The 17,580-nt window shown below is 41.1% G+C and overlaps 3 protein-coding genes across 4 annotated transcripts; 2 read left to right on the forward strand and 1 right to left on the reverse strand.

Moving 5' to 3' along the window:
- The first annotated feature begins 1,852 nt into the window (after nt 1–1,852).
- Nucleotides 1,853–4,713, forward strand: LOC125893740 (uncharacterized). Its single transcript, XM_049584622.1, has 2 exons — nt 1,853–2,053; nt 2,569–4,713. The coding sequence occupies exon 2, from the start codon at nt 2,616–2,618 to the stop codon at nt 4,215–4,217; it is 1,602 nt and encodes a 533-aa protein (XP_049440579.1). The 5' UTR covers nt 1,853–2,053; nt 2,569–2,615; the 3' UTR covers nt 4,218–4,713.
- Nucleotides 4,714–6,636: 1,923 nt separating this feature from the next.
- si:dkeyp-84f3.9 (zinc finger protein 37) lies at nt 6,637–14,698 on the forward strand. 2 transcript variants are annotated; one of them, XM_049584593.1, is made up of 3 exons: nt 6,637–6,901; nt 9,370–9,495; nt 10,026–14,698. In XM_049584593.1, the coding sequence occupies exons 2-3, from the start codon at nt 9,379–9,381 to the stop codon at nt 13,410–13,412; spliced, it is 3,504 nt and encodes a 1,167-aa protein (XP_049440550.1). In that variant the 5' UTR covers nt 6,637–6,901; nt 9,370–9,378; the 3' UTR covers nt 13,413–14,698. The 2 variants fall into 2 exon arrangements, with proteins under 2 accessions (XP_049440550.1, XP_049440551.1); XM_049584594.1 differs by lacking the exon at nt 9,370–9,495.
- Nucleotides 14,699–15,019: 321 nt separating this feature from the next.
- LOC125893764 (trypsin-3) lies at nt 15,020–16,256 on the reverse strand. The gene is made up of 5 exons (XM_049584663.1): nt 16,211–16,256; nt 15,898–16,054; nt 15,520–15,773; nt 15,290–15,426; nt 15,020–15,190 (listed from the first exon to the last, which is right to left on the reverse strand). The coding sequence occupies exons 1-5, from the start codon at nt 16,248–16,250 to the stop codon at nt 15,041–15,043; spliced, it is 738 nt and encodes a 245-aa protein (XP_049440620.1). The 5' UTR covers nt 16,251–16,256; the 3' UTR covers nt 15,020–15,040.
- Between the last annotated feature and the right edge of the window lie 1,324 nt (nt 16,257–17,580).

The raw sequence follows: 17,580 nt of genomic DNA on the forward strand, positions 1-17,580 counted from the left end.
TCTATGTAATAACTCATTAAATTTAAATTGTGTATATAACACAAATTTTCCATTCGTCCTCCCACTGTATATCATTAAATAAGGAAGACCAGAAACATCTAGAGGAAGGGACAGTAACATAACTTTTTGTGCATCTAATATTTTTGTTAGAGCACTTCTATTGTATATATTAGTTCCACCAACATAAATATTTTCCACACAATCTTCAAAATTAGCAGGTAGATACATGTAAAGCACCAGAGTTTTGTCAAAGTATAAGGACACTTTCTGGTATACAATAGTATCAAAAACAATAGCATAGTTATTTAGAATTTATCCAGAATTTCTTTGTAGGTCAGTAAGTAACCATATTTATAAAGTAATTGGTCAAACTGTCAGTATCCCATTTTTGAACCATGTGTAATAGAAGATTGTCTTATTTTTATATTGGATGTCTTTATTGTTCAATACAAAGTAGGCCACCTATGGGGCTGAGAAGTTACGTTTGTAAGCTAATAACCAAGCTGTCAGTGCCGGTCCACGAAAATTAGCTAATTTATAAGGAATTTTATCAACAAAGAAATCACATTTTAGTTCAAACATGATACCACCAACTGGATGAAACTGGTAACTGGGAAAATATTTCAAATACTATCCTTTTTTAAACATTCAGTAATCTGCTTAATCTTAAATGCTGACTCAAGAACATTTTTTAAATTTCAAAATACTTTATTTCTAACAAAGAGTTATGAAACAATTGTCATATAAGAAAAAAAACATGCCAGAGGTATTAAAAGTCCATTCATACTTTTAGTCCTTTACATTAAAAAATATATATCCTTTAAAATATTGAAAGTCTTTGTTGCTTTTTATTCTTCTTCACATCGTCTAGCAAGGTGCCGTACTGCTCGGGTTCAACAATAAACCAGTTAATGCAGGCTTTGAAGTCAGACCATTTCAATTTGTGGATATAGAGTTTATCAAGAATGATCAGAAACATAATGATAGAAGTAATACAGATTTACATTTGGCATAAACAACACAAAAGCATGGATCCATCCTGCCTTGTATCAACGGTTCAGGTTGTTGGTGTTGGTGGTGTAATGACGTGTCTTGCCACACTTTGGGCCCCTTAGTACCAACTGAGCATGGTTTAAACACGACAGCCGACCTGAGTATTGTTGCTGAGTGTGTCCATCCCTGCTCAGTAGCTCAGTCCATAGGGACTTGGGTTGGGAACTGGAGGGTCGCCTGCTCAAGTCCCTGTCCGGACCAAAATATGGAGCGTGGACTGGTGGCTGGAGAGGTGCCAGTTCACCTCCTGGGTGAGGTGCCCTTGAGTAAGGCACCGAACCCCCCAACTGCTTGGGGCGCCTCACCAAGGGCAGCCCCCTCACTCTGACATCTCTCCACTTTGTGCATGTATAGGTCCTGTTTGTGCATGTGTGTGTCATGCACACACAAGAGTGAAAACCTTGAATTTCCCCTCAGGGGGATTCATAAAGTAAATAATAAAGTCAATAAACTTAAACTTATGACCACAGTGTACCCATCTTCTGATGGCTACTTCCAGCAGGATAACGCACCATGTCACAAAGCTCAAATCATCTCAACATGACAATGAGTTCACTGTACTCCAATGGCCTCCACAGTCACCAGATCTCTATCCAATAGAGCACCTTTGGGATGTGGTGGAACTGGAGATCCACATGGACATGCAGCTGACAAATCTGCAGCAACTGTGTGATGCTATCATGTCAATATGGACCAAAATCTCACATCTGTCCAAAATAAAAGGTGACTGTGGAGCTCCAGTCGGTAGGTGTCAGTATAGTGACGCAACACCCGGAAGTTTAGCTGTCGAAGCGCGCCATCCGTAGAAGAAGAGCGGTCTGTGCTCCGCTTTTCGGTGTGGCTAACAAGCTAACTGCCACCCACTCTTGTAAAATACCGGCAAATCAGTCTACTCGTGAATGTCTATCAAAACGTCAATCGACAAGCTGTTTGCAGTTTATTGCAAGGATATAATATTACCTGAATATTTATACGGCGAAACTCTGATATTCATGTGAAGGTAAGCTAACGTTATTGTTCGTTAGCTAGCTGAGGCTAACGTTAGCATGGTAATGTTAGGTTTTTATGGCAAGGCAGAGGCGCGTTCAGCAAAATATCAGCGTTGTAAAATGTTAAACGTGACTCGCTAACGTATTTTTGCAAATGTTAAGCACTATTGAAGAACAGTGTTGTGCCACCACATGAATTAGATGGATGACGCTAACGTTACAGTATGTATGTCAAAGCCTGTACTGTAACGTTACAGTAAAAAATAATATTGGGAAGAGTTTATTTGCTCATGTCAGAAGGTTAGACTTCCTTTTTAAAGACGAGCAAATGTTCAAAGAAAGCTGTGAGTGATTTTTATAAATTACAGTCGTCTCTGCTTTGGTTAGCACACCATTTCATGTAGCGTTTAGCATAACTAGCTCGTGAGTCACTATTAAATGATGAGGTATAACCGGATTTAACATATGGCCATTTTAGCCATATTCTCTATATGACTGCATTAATCCCAACACCTGTCTCCAACAGGAAAGGTGCTGCAGACGACTCTACAGTGAACAACAGTGAACACGTCCATGACCGGCCTGATGATGGAGAGAGGAATGCAAAAACTGCACAATGTCCTGGAGGACGGTCTAGGCAGAGACTTGATGAACGCCGGACGGTTTTGCTTCAGCTGTGAGCAGATATTTGCAAATCGGAAATGCCTGGAGGAACACTTTTGTTCTGCTGCAAGTCACATCTGCTCCTGCGGAACTGAGTTCACTGAATACAAAGACATGCTGGAGCACAGCACTACCCATGAACCAGGGCACCAAGTGCTTGATCATGGAACAATAAGGAAGCGCAGAATTGAGAAGCGCATTGAAGAGGAGGCGCAGCTGAAAAGACTGCAGACTGGTGAAGTCGTCTGGCAGACACCTAAATTGAACAATGCATCATCAGTCTCTTTGCCAATGAAGCCAACGCTGCAAGGATCCATTACATCAGCCTATATGCCACAAGTTCCCATGCAGTCTGCGCAGATTTCACAAGTGCCTCAGTTGTACCACCCCGGGTCACAATCATCTTTGCTCCCAAATCCTGTCCGCAATGAACAAGACATGCAGAATATTTTTGCAGGTGTAGGTGCACCAACAGTAGATCTTTGGACACTTTACCAGCCTGTCGTGTTGTTGCAAACGGTGCGGAAATTTAACAAGTCCAAGCCTTACACTTGCGGCAAATGTGGGCAGGGTTTTATGACAAAGACTGATCTCGTCCACCACCACAGCTCTCATGTCACAGACAAAGTTTCTGGCTGTATAGGATGTGGGCTGCTACTCTCCAGCAAGAAGATGGTGCCTCGCTTCCATGTTTGTAAGGGACCCAACCCTGTTACCAAATTCAGACTCATCACTGCGAAGCCACTGAAGATGAAGACACAAAATGACGCCAGTACATCAAGGAGTCCGCGTATCCTAGGGCCTAGGTTTCGGGGGAAAAAACACAGTCCCAGTGCAGCCAGTAATGGCAGTCGTGCACCTCTTATTATTCCCAACCTGCAACTGAAAAATCAGAAATTCAGTGCATACAGTAAAAACAATCAGGGCTTTCGTGCCTCTCCGAATCTGCAAGCAAAGAGTCCCAGTGCATCCAAGCCTTATATCATCGCCCCCTTTCCATCAATGAGTCAGAGTCCAAATCCCAGTGCATCCAACAGAAGCAGTCGGGGGCTTCTTGTCACTTCCTCCATGCAGTTCAAGATGCTCTCAAACTCTGCATCAGGTATGTCGAGCAGAGCATTGCAGACATCCCCTGTATCAAGTGGGTTCCCATGTCGTGTCTGTCATCTTCCTTTTGAAACTGCTCAGCTGCTACAGAGGCACAAGTGTATCAAAGCACAGGAGTTTATGGCACACCACGTTCGAGGTGGCAAACAGCGTTACAGAATAAAGAGGGTGACACCAGTGGCAAGCTCAGTTCCTGCCCAGATGAATGGTGAGCGAAAACTTGGGATTCCTTCTCCTGGTAACGTAATGAAAAACCAAGTCATGGCTGTCGGTCAAGGAGTGGTTCCTGTAAATGGGAAAACAGAAGTAGATATGGAGGATGATTGCTACATAGTTGAAAGCGGACCAGACAAACCTGCTGAGATGATTTACCAAGTAACCTCGTCTGTCCCTATTAAGACTTGACCAAACAAGAGCTGCACATCCAGTTTGCATGTCACGTTTTATGTTTATAAAGGACCAAGTGCATAAAGTCAGTCCTGTTTGAACAGCATCAACTTGTTAGGTTAACTGCGCAGGAACACGATGCTTTCTGGCTTTCTCCAAACTATTAAAGATAAGAAAGTGTCGGATGAATAGCAACAACAAACACGCTTCCTTATCAAGCTGGATTTTTTTTGTCAGTTCTGTAAACAGTTCCAATAATGGTGCCCCTGCAATCATAATAGAAAATGTAAGTCAGTAAAGTTCATTAATGAAAATGTATGTGCATGGTTTACCCATGTTTGGTGGGATAACCAGGTATGGTCTTATAGTTTGTTTTTCTTTTTTAATTATGTTTTTAGTATGATCAGAATGTGTTGTGAGGCTGTGGGAATTGACCACAATACCTTGTGTGTTCTTACCAGCTTTGTCAGACTTTAAGATTACAGTATATGTTGTATTAAACTATATTTTCAAACTCTGTGTGTGTGTGTGTTCATGGGATCCTGCAGCATGTTGTATCATTCACATGATAAATGGACTGAATGTAAAGTGCTTTTCACCTGACAGCAGTGCAAATACTTCAGTTAATGACAGTGTATAATATGTAATACTTTTAACAGCTGTGTGCAGTTAACAGTGCTTTACAACTACAGTAATGAAGTAAGAATATGGTGATGGTGTGACAGTAAAATAAGTGACAAAGAATCATGAAATGAAGACAATTTTAAAAAAGAAATAACAGATTTGGCAACAGTGCCATTGTGTCTGTTACATATTGGTATTTTGTGGAGTGTTTGATTTGGTGTCAGAAAAATAAAACTATGATGAATCAACGTTTTGTTTTTACAGCTCAACAAACAACTATTATTTAAACCAACAATCCTCCACGTTGCTATGTTTAATTTACTTTGTTTCCATTATCTAATGATTTAGTGTCTAATTTCTTAATTTTTCCTGCATCTTAATTCTCACTTAATGACAGTGAAAGCATCTTTTCCTCAGTGATGCATTCAGGAGCCATTGTCTGTCTCGCGGCTCTAATCTCCAGCAGGGGAGGCCATTTCAAAGCAGGAACAAAGTGCTGTTGTCTGTCCATTTGTGATGAGGTAAATATTCAAAAACGTGGATGCGGCGTTCAAGTGTTGTTTGAGTGCTTGTAATCTCTAAATCGAACGTGATAATTGAAAACCAGGCACCTAACGGTAGAAGAAACAAGATAACTGCACAGAAATACGTTTGGGTGGTTGATGTTTGTAGGTGTTGAACTAAATAAGGAGCAGTGTTAGGCACATTGCTGGGAGTTTGTCTACCTGTCACCTCCAGTTTCCAAGCTTCCTGTCCTTAAATGATATATTTCTCAGCAACAGGCATATCCAGTGGTGGGTGAAGTAGTTAGAGCCAAGTAAAATTAGTAATGCCACAATATACAAATACTACATTACAAGTAAAAGCCCTGCATTCAAAATCTTACTTATGTAGAGAATTATTAGCATCAAATATATTTAAGTATCAAAAGTAGAGGTACCCCTGATGTAATTTAGCCCAACTCAAGAGTATTATACTGAATATAAAATGTATATTATTAGAATAATATTATTAATGCATTTATGTATAAGCAGCATTTTAATGTTAGCATTGTAAAGCTAATTAAAGACCTATCTTATTTTTAATCTGGCTTTTCATTTGGAGTAACATTACAGCCTTAATTCTAAGTTTTAATCATTGTATTTCTTTTACTTTATTTCTGGTGTTTATTTTAATTGTATAGATTTTTCTTTATTTATTTAATTTTTTTTTTTTGGGGGGGGGGGGGGTAATTTTTTATCTTTGCCAACATTCATAGTTGTTTATTTTTATTTTATTTTTATTAATTTATTTATTCACTTATTTATTATTTTGCCTGTGTTGTGTCAGTTTTGTATGTGAAGCACTTTGTGAAGCACTTAATGCTTGTGTGAAAGCTGCTAAATAAATACAGTTGAGTAGGGTAAATCCTGATCTGAAAAGTAACTAGAACCTCAGCTGTCAGACAAGAGTAATGGAGTAAAAATTACTCCATTGTAAAATGCCTCTTAAATGTAGTGGAGTAAAAATGACTATTAACATATGCCACTTAAAAGTAATGGAGTAAAAATGACTCCATTATATATACCACTTAAATGTAGTGCAGTAGAAGTAAAAAGTACCAGATAACTGAAATACTCAAGTAAAGTACAAGTAGCTCAAAACTGTAATTAAGTATAGTACTTGAGAGTAAATATACTTAATATATATATAATTTATTTTCCACCACTGCACATATCACCAAAACACTCACCTATCATCTTATCCACTTTTGTTAACTACTTTGAACAAATCACGATCGACAATTTTCCCACAGCACTTGAAGTACCCACTGTGTACGCTCGCCGTGATTGACACTTTTTCGGTTGGCTTTGTGCGTGGATATCGAGTGGCTCACTGCTGCAAACTGCTCTGAAAGGAGGAGAAAGCCAGGTCCACATTAACAGATCAACTCCCAGACCAATGCACGCGTGTAAAAAGTGCCAAACAGCCACGCAACGACAGCGCATATGTTAGCTTTGAGCTAGCCACTGCTAGCTAGTTGAGCAGCGGTCAGTGAATGGCTACGCAGAGACCAGTCTTGACTCTCTCCCACGCAGGCAAGCAGTTTGTGTTTACTACCACCCATCACATTTGGTTACCGCTGTTGAGAAATGTCCTACACAGGCGTTTGTAGCTATAAAGACAGTCACACGAGCTGACATTGCAGTTAGCGGTTAGCGTTAGGTTGGTGTGGCCTGTAACGTTTAATGAGCAGAGCTAGCAATGTGGCCTACCTAAAGATAACGCCTACATTGTTAGTCATGCTGCTGGTGGCTTTTGATGATAGTTGAACTGGTAGCTGCATGCTCAGGCTGACTCTTCGGTCATATATGTTATAAATACATGTTGTGTGACCTGTTAGGACGCGGTTATGTCTCAGTGGGTTTGTGTGTGACTGAAATCAAAAGCCATTAGCTGCTGTGAGCATCAGAGAGACTCCATCACATGAAGTGTGTCTGCAGGGGAGATGAGAGGCGGGCTGACATTAGCATCAGCCACTGCACATCCACACAAGACACTGTGGATTTCTTTGCATTAGCTGTTACATGCACCTAAAGCAACAACCAGGTGCTTTGCAAACTTATTGACACCATACTTTGAGTCTAGAGTGTGTCCCACAGGTTCAGGAGTGACTAGATGTAAAGTCTGTGCAACGTGTGGTCTGTTATGAACAGAGGAAACATGCACTTGTTTTACTTGAATATAGAAAAAAGGCAGATTTCAATAACTGCTTTCCAGAGCTGCAACGATTAATCGATTAGTTGTTAACTGTTAAATTAATCAGCAACTATTTTGGTAATCAATATATCAGTTTGAATCTAATTCAAGCCTCTTAAATGTGAATATGTTCTGGTTTCTTTACTCTTCAGTGAGTATCTTTGGGGTTTGAACAAATTAGATCTGCAACGATTAATCAATTAGTTGTTAACTACTTAATTAATTGCCAACAAAAATTTGGTCATCCATTAAACGCTTTGAATGATATTTTTAAAGAGGAGAAAAGCCCAAATTCTCTGATTTCAGCTTTTTAAATTGGAATATTTTCTGGTTTCTGTACTGCTCTATGACAGTAAACTGAATAGCTTCTGATTTCTGTATAGATCTAACAACTAATCGATAGATGGAGAAAATAATTGATAGATAAAACGACAATGAAAATGACAGTTAGCCAGTTAGCTGCAGCCTTTAAACAAAACAAGATATTTGAGGATGTCATCTTGGGCGTTGGGAAACACTGATCGTCATTTGTCAATATTTTGTGACATTATATAAACCAAACAACTAATTTAGTTATCAAGAAAATAATCGACAGATTAATTAACAATGAAAATAATTGTGTTATGTTAATTGCATTCTTATCCATTACAAGAAATGCAAAACTATTATCAGCAAAATATTTAAAAAATTAACGTGCACGTTGAACAGAATAGTCCTTTCCTTGAGTGTTATGTTACTTTAATATATTCTGTGTGAGGTATTATCGGATTATTATGTCATGCCTTAATGTGTAAGCAACATTTTAATGCTGTAGCTGGTGGTGATGGAACTCGTTTTCTATCATTAAAAAAAAACAGTCGGGCAGATTATTCTGATATTATGAATCATAATTTATAAGATGGCTGCGCGTTTTTAGGAAAATGTTAATGAGGGATGGGACGATACATTTTATTTTACATTTTATCACGGATCACAATAAAAATGCTCGCAGTTGATCGTGGTGATTTTCTATTATCAGGATGAACATAAAAATCCTCATGTCCTATCTGTGATGCAATTAAGATGTCTGTTTCTTTATTAAAGTTAAAGTGATTCCTGTATGTTTTAACACAGTTTTAAATTTCAGTAATATTTTTTGTAATTATGTGGAAAATATTGTGAATTGCAATCATTTTTACCAGGATAATTGTGACATGAAATTTCCGTATCATCCCATTGCCTACAGCTAAACGTTCTTCATGTGAAAATGTAGAGGAGAATAGTACAGTATCCCTCTTTGAAAACTTGTGAGGCATTTGGTAACCTGAAGTGCAAAGTCCCTCGGAACTCTATTTAAGTAGAGTATTTAAATTAATGTTCTGAATTACTTTCCACCACAGGTTATGAAAGTCTTTCCCAACTCACCAATTTTCCATCACATTAATCCCAAATCGGCTCAGCGTCTATCCTTTTGGACAAGTTTTGATATGGCGATCACAAATTTATCTGGTTTCTGTGTGAAACACAAAGCAATACATGTTAATAGAGCAGAAATCTGCACCAGTGACTTATATGCTGGTCAAGTGATTGCTGTCAGCAGTCCTCTCTCTGGTCCAGATTTTCATCATACTTTGCTATAAACGCCTGTGCTTGAATCCCTCATGTGAGTTGGTGAGCTTTGTTACCTCTGAACAATCGTAATGCAGCCAACCACTTCTAAATTATCACAGCAAATAGGCGGAGCATGCAGTGAGTGTATACACTACTGTAAGATTACATATTGCTGTTGTTATGAGTTACAGCCTCCATGTGACTGTTTTGTCCACAGACTCTTGACATGGGGAGTAAAATGTCCTTCAGCAGAGGAAGCAGTGACCAAAATACAGTCTCTGAGTTAACTTCTGTGGCGTCGCATCCTCGCAGTTCCATTCATGCTCCTTCGGACTGCAAGCAGGTAGTTAGTGAGAGAGAAAAATAGACGAGTCACCCCAAAATGATGCTTTGTGTTACAGTACACCGCACGATTCCTGGAGCAGCCTGCTAGTGGAATAGTGATGCGTTTTTTTGTTGTTGTTGTTTTTTTGTGTAAAAACTTTTAAACTTGAGGGCTTGTATAAGGACTATTGTTTTCCGTTTTTTTTTTCGTTTGATAGTTTGTTATTCAGACTGAATTATATAGTTTGATATGTCTGTCAGTCAAAATATGTAATATTCTAATTCTGCATGCATTTACATTCGCATGTGGTTGTCTGTCGTGCACCTGTTAAAGGATTTTACTACATAGATATACACATTAACAACGTACAACGAATTATAAAGGCAATAAGGTTTTCGTTGAAGTTTGGTTTCGTTCGCAGTTTGGGTTCTTTTGTTTGTTTGCTTTTTTGGTTTTTGCATGCCTTTTATTGTCTTGGTATTTTAGGAGACTTGTGCTACAGTACCACGACTACATTTGTGACACATGCAGTTTCCTTTCTCCCACAGATATCTGAAGAAAAGATATGCAGTGAGGAAGACCTGGACTCGAGGTGGGGAGAAGAAATGAAAGCAACAGAACCGACTCAACCTGCACCTGAATCCCACCCATCGGGGCACGTGGAGTCTGATGGCCTTGTTAACTCTGAAACAGCAGACGGAGCAAATTGCCAACACAGTGAGAATATATCGACTCAGGTAGGGATGGAAGAAAAGTCTGAAATGGCACCTACAAGTTTGTGCAGCTCTACAACAGACAGTCATGGACAGCCTGTGGAGGTCCGCAGGAGACCCGGGCGCCCACGTAAAGTGAAACCACTGCTAACTGAAAACCGAAATGATCCAGGCTGTGCTGGGTTTGATGCAGTTCAGCATAAGGAGATCAGCACGACAATACCACTGCCAACATGCTTGGAGAACCACAACAGCGATGTGCCTAATGATGATAAAGTAGAAAACAATGTCCCCGTGCTGCCCAAGAGAAAAAGAGGAAGACCAACAAAAGTAGAAGTTGAAGCTTACAGGGCTTTGGTTGCTAAGGCTGCTGCTGCCTCTCCTGCGTCTTTTGCTAAAGCTAAACGTGTTAGCACCCCTGCATGGAGCCTGAGGAGTAGAGTTGAAAATCACAGTGTGATACAGGATGGAAAGCCTGAATCTGAAAGCAAGGTAGAACCGAAGCAGACTGAAGGGACTCCCACAGAAAATAGTAATGCGTTAAACTTTCAAGGCGTTAAAAGAAGAAGAACTAGACTGACTGATCAGCAAGTTCCAGCTAAGGTGTCCAGACTGGATGTTTCCCAGGAGGCCTCGTCACTGTTGAGCAACGATACAGGCTGTCAAGAGACAGATAAGCAGGTGGAACTTAACACTGACAAACAAGAGACTGATACAGATGGAAAGAGCTGCCAACTCTCCCAGCAGACAGGACAAATGGAAAGTGCATCACCACAAAGAAAATTGAGTTCCCAGCCAGCCGCTGAGCCTGAAGTTATTCCTTCTGACGGTGTGAGCAGTTTAAACTTGGTAAGCCCCACTCAGAGTGATGACCCTAAAATAAAACAGTCAGCCAACATGAATGGCAGCGAGGAGTCACAATCAAAAAGCAGTCTTGACTCTACGAAGAATGCAGACTTTAGCACGGATGCTGTAACATCCTCCGAACAACCACCTAAATCTGCTGGAGCCCCCCCTGCTGTAAAAGCTGAGAATATCGAGGTAGAGCTGGATCATTTGAATCCTGAGTTAAATAATCCTAAATCTTTACAGTGCAATGCCAACGCCACAGGTAAAGCTGGGGGTCCAAACAGTCAGCGAAGCACTTTCAGGCGCAAGAGGGGCGGCAAGAGAAGGAGGAGAATAAGCAATGTTGTGTTACAGGAAGAGCAGCTTGCAGAGAGCCATGTTGACACTCAACCAAATACAGACTGTGGTGATGGGGATGAGGAGGCCAACGCAAATGTCAGCCACACTAAAAGACGGGGGAAAACTCACTTGAAATGTAGTTACTGTGGTCATATATCTAAATTTCTCTCTCAGTTCATCATCCATCAACGCATTCATACAGGAGAACGACCTTTCAAATGCCCTGAGTGTGGCAGAGGTTTTAGTAAAAACTCCAACTTGAATCTTCATCTCAAGACGCACAAAAAGAGCCACATGTATCAGAAATGTCCGTATTGCAAGATCAAATTCTCTTGCTCGGAGTACGCAGCTCATATGAAGATGCATTTGATGGACCAGGACTCCGAGAACAACAAATCTAAAAAACACAGCAGAGAGAACGACCATGGAAACAATCAGGGACTTCATAGACCTGTCTCTCCGGAGAAGAGAGAAAGAAAAGTGTGCCAGTACTGTGGTAAAACATTCCGGTTTCAGTCTGCCCTTATTAGACATGTGCGTGTCCACACTGGGGAGAAGCCTTATAAATGTGATATATGTGGCAAAGCTTTCGGTCAGGCCTATTTCCTGCGGGTTCACGAGCTGACTCACTGGTCTGTAAAGCGTTACAACTGCACACGCTGTGAAAAATCATTCACTCACTATAGCAATGCAAAAAATCACACTTGTAGACCTTCGGGAAGCGGCGACGATTTGCACCCTAACAATCGTGTAAAGCCTTCACTAACGTACACGTGCCACATCTGCAAGAATGTTTTCGACCATCTGCAGGAGTTCAACAGCCACATGAGAGACCACACCGGTGCAAAGCTTTATCGCTGCTTGTATTGTGACAAGCTTTTTGCTTCGATGTCGGAATTTAGCGCCCATCGCACTCAGTGCGGAGGAGAGCGACACGCCTCCGGTTCTAGGATAGAAGAGGACGAGACAGTGTCATTAATAAAGTACACAGTGCCTGCACTTAGGTGTTCAACTGGAATCAATTCAGCTGCTCCTCTCATAGGCGCCAATTGTGAACCACAGAAAAAAACACCACAGACCAACCGCAAAAAACGCACCGCAAACCTAAAGAAACCATTCCAGTCCACAGTCATACCGGCTCACAACCTCTCGCACTTTGTGTCAAAGTTAAACAAACTAGATAACCGCTCGGACCCCAGGAAATATTTATGTCCGAGCTGCGGGCGACTCTTCAGACACATGGGCAGACTCCGAGCCCACATGCTCACTCACCCCCCGGGTCAGAGTTACACCTGTGCCTGTTGCGGCAAGACTCTAGATGACTGGAAAAAGCTGTGGCATCATCAGAGAGTCCATCGACAGAGACGCGGCCGCTTCAGTTGTCCTCAGTGCGGCAAAGGTTTCCGCTTCGTGGAGCCGTACAAAAAACACATGAGCGAGCACCCAGATTTCCAGTGGATTCAGGTCAGGCCCAAGAAAGTGTTTCTGCCTTATCAGTGTGAGCAGTGCAGGTGCAGCTTCAAGACTCTAGATTTGCTGTTCAGTCACCAGCTCTGCCATTCCTCAACACACAAGGACTCGGATTTCGATTTATCCGTAGATGAACACGCTACACAGTCCAACAAGAAAACGTTAAGCCCTCCCACAAACAAACACCTAGCTACATCTTGTCCGGATCCTGAAGAAAACGACTCTCTTCTAAGCCCCTTATCCAAATATCCAGACCCAGTAACTCAAGGTTTGTCCAACAGTCAGGGTCTTGATTGGGGTAAAACTTCCCAGCGTCCCAGCACCACACATTCAAGATTTTCATTTATCCAAGACAGTGAAACCAGTCATGACAGAGTAGATGAAAATGCATTTGGAAAACCTGTAACTCCTTTGAGAACTGTGAAAAGACACGTAAGCCAAAATGCCAGCATATCAAATGACGGGTCTGCAGGTGGTGTTAAGTGTGCTGTGTGTGGTGATGCATATCCTGCCATTTCAGACCTTTATCACCATTATTTGCAGCATGCCAGAGGCCAGTTGTAATAACCTAGATGGAGACACATTGCCCCGTATTTGTTCATTAACTCTTTTTTTTTCTGTCATATATGTATCGTGTTTCACACAGGGGGGTTCTGTAGTCCTAGATTAGAACATGTAGAAACATTGTCTGTTACACACCTGCTACAGTACAAGGATTTGTTTACAATCATGTATTCAACCTGTCATGCCTGACAGTTTTCAATCTCTGAATATAGACACTGAATGTGCAAAATAATAGGGACACTTTCTGTTTTTCGTGTAGTTTATCACCCTCCGATAGAAGCCACTAGCCTTTCTTTAGTTTGTGTAATTACATTTCTGTCCATCAGGAAGAACAGAGGAGATGCAGATAGAGAGAAACTGTCAGAAAGATGCCCCAAGTATTTTGTGCATTCACTGGATTATTGGTAAGAACCAGCCCTGGCGAAATATAATCAGCAACAAAACAAGCATTTGAAAGCAGAAATTGTGTGTAAATGGCTGATAATGGAAAATAAGTTTGATTAAAAAATATTTATACAAATGAAACAACCACTGAAACATTTTGAGCCCTGTAACTTCCTGCCATCATTATTTTATAACGTGGAAAAGTACCCTGACCTGATGAGAGGGGTGGACGTCACACTGAATTCATTTCCTTCTTATTGCTGTGAAAATTTATTTTGGCAGACATGACAAAGAACTTGTTTCATTTTATTTTTACAACATGTCTGTCGATGAATAGTACGACCACTTAATTGAATAGTCGCTGTATATTTTGACCAATTATATCCTTATGATACGTGCATTTGCTTTATGACCATTGTGAATTTTATATCAAACGTGTGCAATCCAAATCTTGCAGGTCCTTTCTTGACATATTAAAGTGAAACTGTTCAGAATGTTTCAGAGAAAGTGTTGTACTGATTTCACATTTGTTTCGTTCTGGTATCCAACAAGGACATGTATCGGCATTTTGTATTTACCTTTTAAAGTGAATATCAGCTTTACTCATGCACGTTTGTCAAAGACTTTGCTCTATTATGGACTTGTATACTGATGGCTGAAACCAAGTGATGCTAAATTTTTCTTGAAAATACACCAACAAATGCACATCGAACATCCATTGTTACTTTTTACTGCCTTTGAAATATTACATTGTCATGCTTCAGTGTCAGGCTGGATTTTGTTGGAATCATGAAAAAGAAAAAACTTTAAAAATATGTTTGCCAGATGGACACCCTGCTCTGTTGTATATGAGTTTATGCTATAATTTGTCTTAAAACCAATAAAGGTCATTTTTGTATTGATATGTGATTATGTCTGTCATTTTAGGTCAGATTTTATGCACACTTACTCTATACGTAAGATAACCATGAGATCCTTAAAGTAACTTGTGAATAAAGATAGTGAATCCTGACAGATAGAGTAGGTCATGTGTATTCCTAAACAGCTGTGTTTGGGGCTTCTTTACCCCAAAGCCAGTGAAAGAGCTGTTGCAGAGTATTGAATATTTCAGACCAACGTGATGAGTTTGATTACAATCTGCAATGCTCAGCCAAGAAGTCAAATACATGAGGTGTCTTTGATTTTTCCATTTATTAAAGGGTCACACAGTTTTCTGTCCTGTGAGAAGGGACCGTAAAGCAACTTTAGTTGGAGGCCATGGTGTTGCGAATCCAGGAGTTGTAGTTGCAGACCTTGGCGTAGACTCCAGGCTTGTTCCTCTGGGCGCAGCCATAACCCCAGGACACCACACCCTGCAGCTGACCGTTGCACACCACGGGGCCACCAGAGTCACCCTGACAGGACGCAGACAGAGAGGACAACATGTGAGCAGAGGTGTTGTGACATTTGGTGTGTCCACTGTAAGAAACAGTGATAATGACTTTAGCTCGTACCTGGCAGGAGTCCTTGCCTCCCTCCAGGAATCCAGCACAGAACATGTTGGAGGTGATCTGTCCAGGGTAGGAGGACCTGCAGCTGCTGTCGCTCAGGATGGGGGCATCCAGGCACCTCAGACGATCAGGGTAGTAGTCTAGAGAGGAAGACAGACAATACATGTAAATATTCATACCCAGCATGGTAGTAAGAAAATATTTTCCAGATGTGACTGCAATGTGTCACTGACTTCCAGAGCTGCTGGTGTTGCCCCATCCAGAGATCAGGCAGCGGGTGCCAGAGCCGGCACAGCTGGAGGGCAGGGACACGGTGCGGACGTAGCTGTTGAGAGTGGCGGGCTTGCTGAGCTTGATCAGCATGATGTCGTTGTCCAGGTTGCGGCTGTTGTAGCTGGGGTGACGGATGACCCTAGCAGAGTTGATGAACTGCTCGGTGCCCTCATTGACAGCAATGTTGTGCTCACCGAGACGCACCTGGATGCGGCTGCAGAGAGAGACACGAGGGTTAGATTACATGTGACACCTGTAATGAGGCAACTCGTCTGTTTACCAGCAGCTTTATGCTGTAACAGCACAGTCAGTCGAACCTAAACTGAAATAAGACTTACGACTTGTAGCAGTGAGCAGCAGACACCACCCAGGTGCTGGAGATCAGAGAGCCTCCACAGAAGTGGTAGCCAGAGTTCAGAGAGACCTGGTAGGCCACAGAGTTCTTCCTGCACTCATAGCCTCCAACAATCTTGTCATCCTCAATGGGAGCAGCATCTGATGGAGAATTTATGACCAGATTTTATGTTTGCAGGACTGCAGTTTTAAAATAAATCTTAAAGCAACTAATCCTTCTGTCACAAAGTCCTCTAATGACTTAGGAAAGGAAATGAGGAGTAAAGTAAGTAAGACCTGTTTAATTGTTGTACTCACATGCCACTGCGAACAGAGCCAGAAGAATGAAAGCCTTCATGATGGAGTCAGTGTCAGCTCAGCTGCACTGCAGCCCCTTTTAAACCCACTCTGTCCCTCTGCTATCTGATTGGCCAAGGACACGCATTTCAATTTTTTACCTTTATCTGATAGGGTAGCGTGTGTGAAAACACACCTGGAAGGCGAGAGCCAACATGTTAAATACGTGTCTTTTGGTTCCAACATGCCAAGCACATGCATAAACAGATTTTGTGTATTTCTACAGGTCCTTGAAATCCTTAAGGTTTTGTCAGTCTGAGGGAAATAATCAAGGCCTTTAAAAGTTTTTTAAAATAGACACAAATACTCATGTTTCATTAAAAGTGCTGAGAGGCAGTTATTGCAGTTAACCAGATAGGCTGGACTGTTCAAATTATAGACCTGTGAGCCTTTTAAATCAGGACTACAAAATTTTTGCATCTATGTTAGCTAAACGACTGGAACAAATTCTGCCTGAAATCGTACACCTGGATCAAACAGGCTTTATTAAACAGCGACAAACTCAAGAAAACATTAGCCGTACATTACATGTACATTACATGTGATCCATCAGATAAACCAGGAACAAATTGAAGCAATCATATTTGGCTTGGATGCCGAAAAAGCGTTCGTCTCTGCAAGTTGGTCTTTTTTATACAACGCTCTGCATAAATTTCAATTTCATAGAACGTTTATTCGGACAATCCAGAGTCTCTATAACAAGCCAACTGCAAGAATTAAAATAAACGGTTCCCTTTCAGCATCCTTTGAGTTGGAGCGTGGCTGTCGACAAGGATGTCCTATTAGTCCTCTCCTCTTTGCCCTCTTCATAGAGCCTTTAAGTCAAATGATCAGACAAAATGATAATATACATGGTATCTCATTGGCTCGTGGACATAAGATAGTGCTTTTTGTGGACGACGTCCTGGTGTTCTTTGTAGCAATATCAGGCTACAAATTAAACTCACATAAATCTCAGATGCCAACATTCAAATACACGACAAGTCAACAGTTCAGAGATAAGTATGCCATTAATGAAGTGAACAAATTGAATTACCTGGGTGTGAAAATACCAAAGGACCTTACAAGTCTAACCTCTGTAAACTATGACCCTCTGCTCTCCAACATTAGAAACGATTTGGACAGGTGGAACCTGTTACCCTTCCTGGGGCTGATTCAACGAGTAGAAATAATTAAATTGAACGTGCTCCCAAGGCTGCTTTACTTGTTTCAGTCACTTCCAGTGGAGATCCCTGAAAAGAAATTTGCTGAGTGGGATAAGTGGATTTCGAGATTTCTGTGGCAGGGAAAGAAACCTAGAGTTAGATACAAGACACTCCAGGTTCCAAGGT

This window comes from Epinephelus fuscoguttatus, linkage group LG8 (assembly GCF_011397635.1).
Source record: "Epinephelus fuscoguttatus linkage group LG8, E.fuscoguttatus.final_Chr_v1".
In the NCBI taxonomy this organism is placed as follows: Eukaryota; Metazoa; Chordata; class Actinopteri; order Perciformes; family Serranidae; genus Epinephelus; species Epinephelus fuscoguttatus.

Bases quoted from the DNA above. Each gene is read 5' to 3' on its own strand.
- LOC125893764 (XM_049584663.1), bottom strand. From the start codon at position 16,250: ATGAAGGCTTTCATTCTTCTGGCTCTGTTCGCAGTGGCAT. The intron at 16,055-16,210 runs GTGAGTACAACA...ATTCTCCATCAG, and splicing joins GGCTCTGTTCGCAGTGGCAT to ATGCTGCTCCCATTGAGGAT. The intron at 15,427-15,519 runs GTCAGTGACACA...CTTCCTCTCTAG, and splicing joins CAACACCAGCAGCTCTGGAA to ACTACTACCCTGATCGTCTG.
- LOC125893740 (XM_049584622.1), top strand. From the start codon at position 2,616: ATGACCGGCCTGATGATGGAGAGAGGAATGCAAAAACTGCACAATGTC.
- si:dkeyp-84f3.9 (XM_049584593.1), top strand. From the start codon at position 9,379: ATGGGGAGTAAAATGTCCTTCAGCAGAGGAAGCAGTGACCAAAATACA. The intron at 9,496-10,025 runs GTAGTTAGTGAG...TTTCTCCCACAG, and splicing joins CTCCTTCGGACTGCAAGCAG to ATATCTGAAGAAAAGATATG.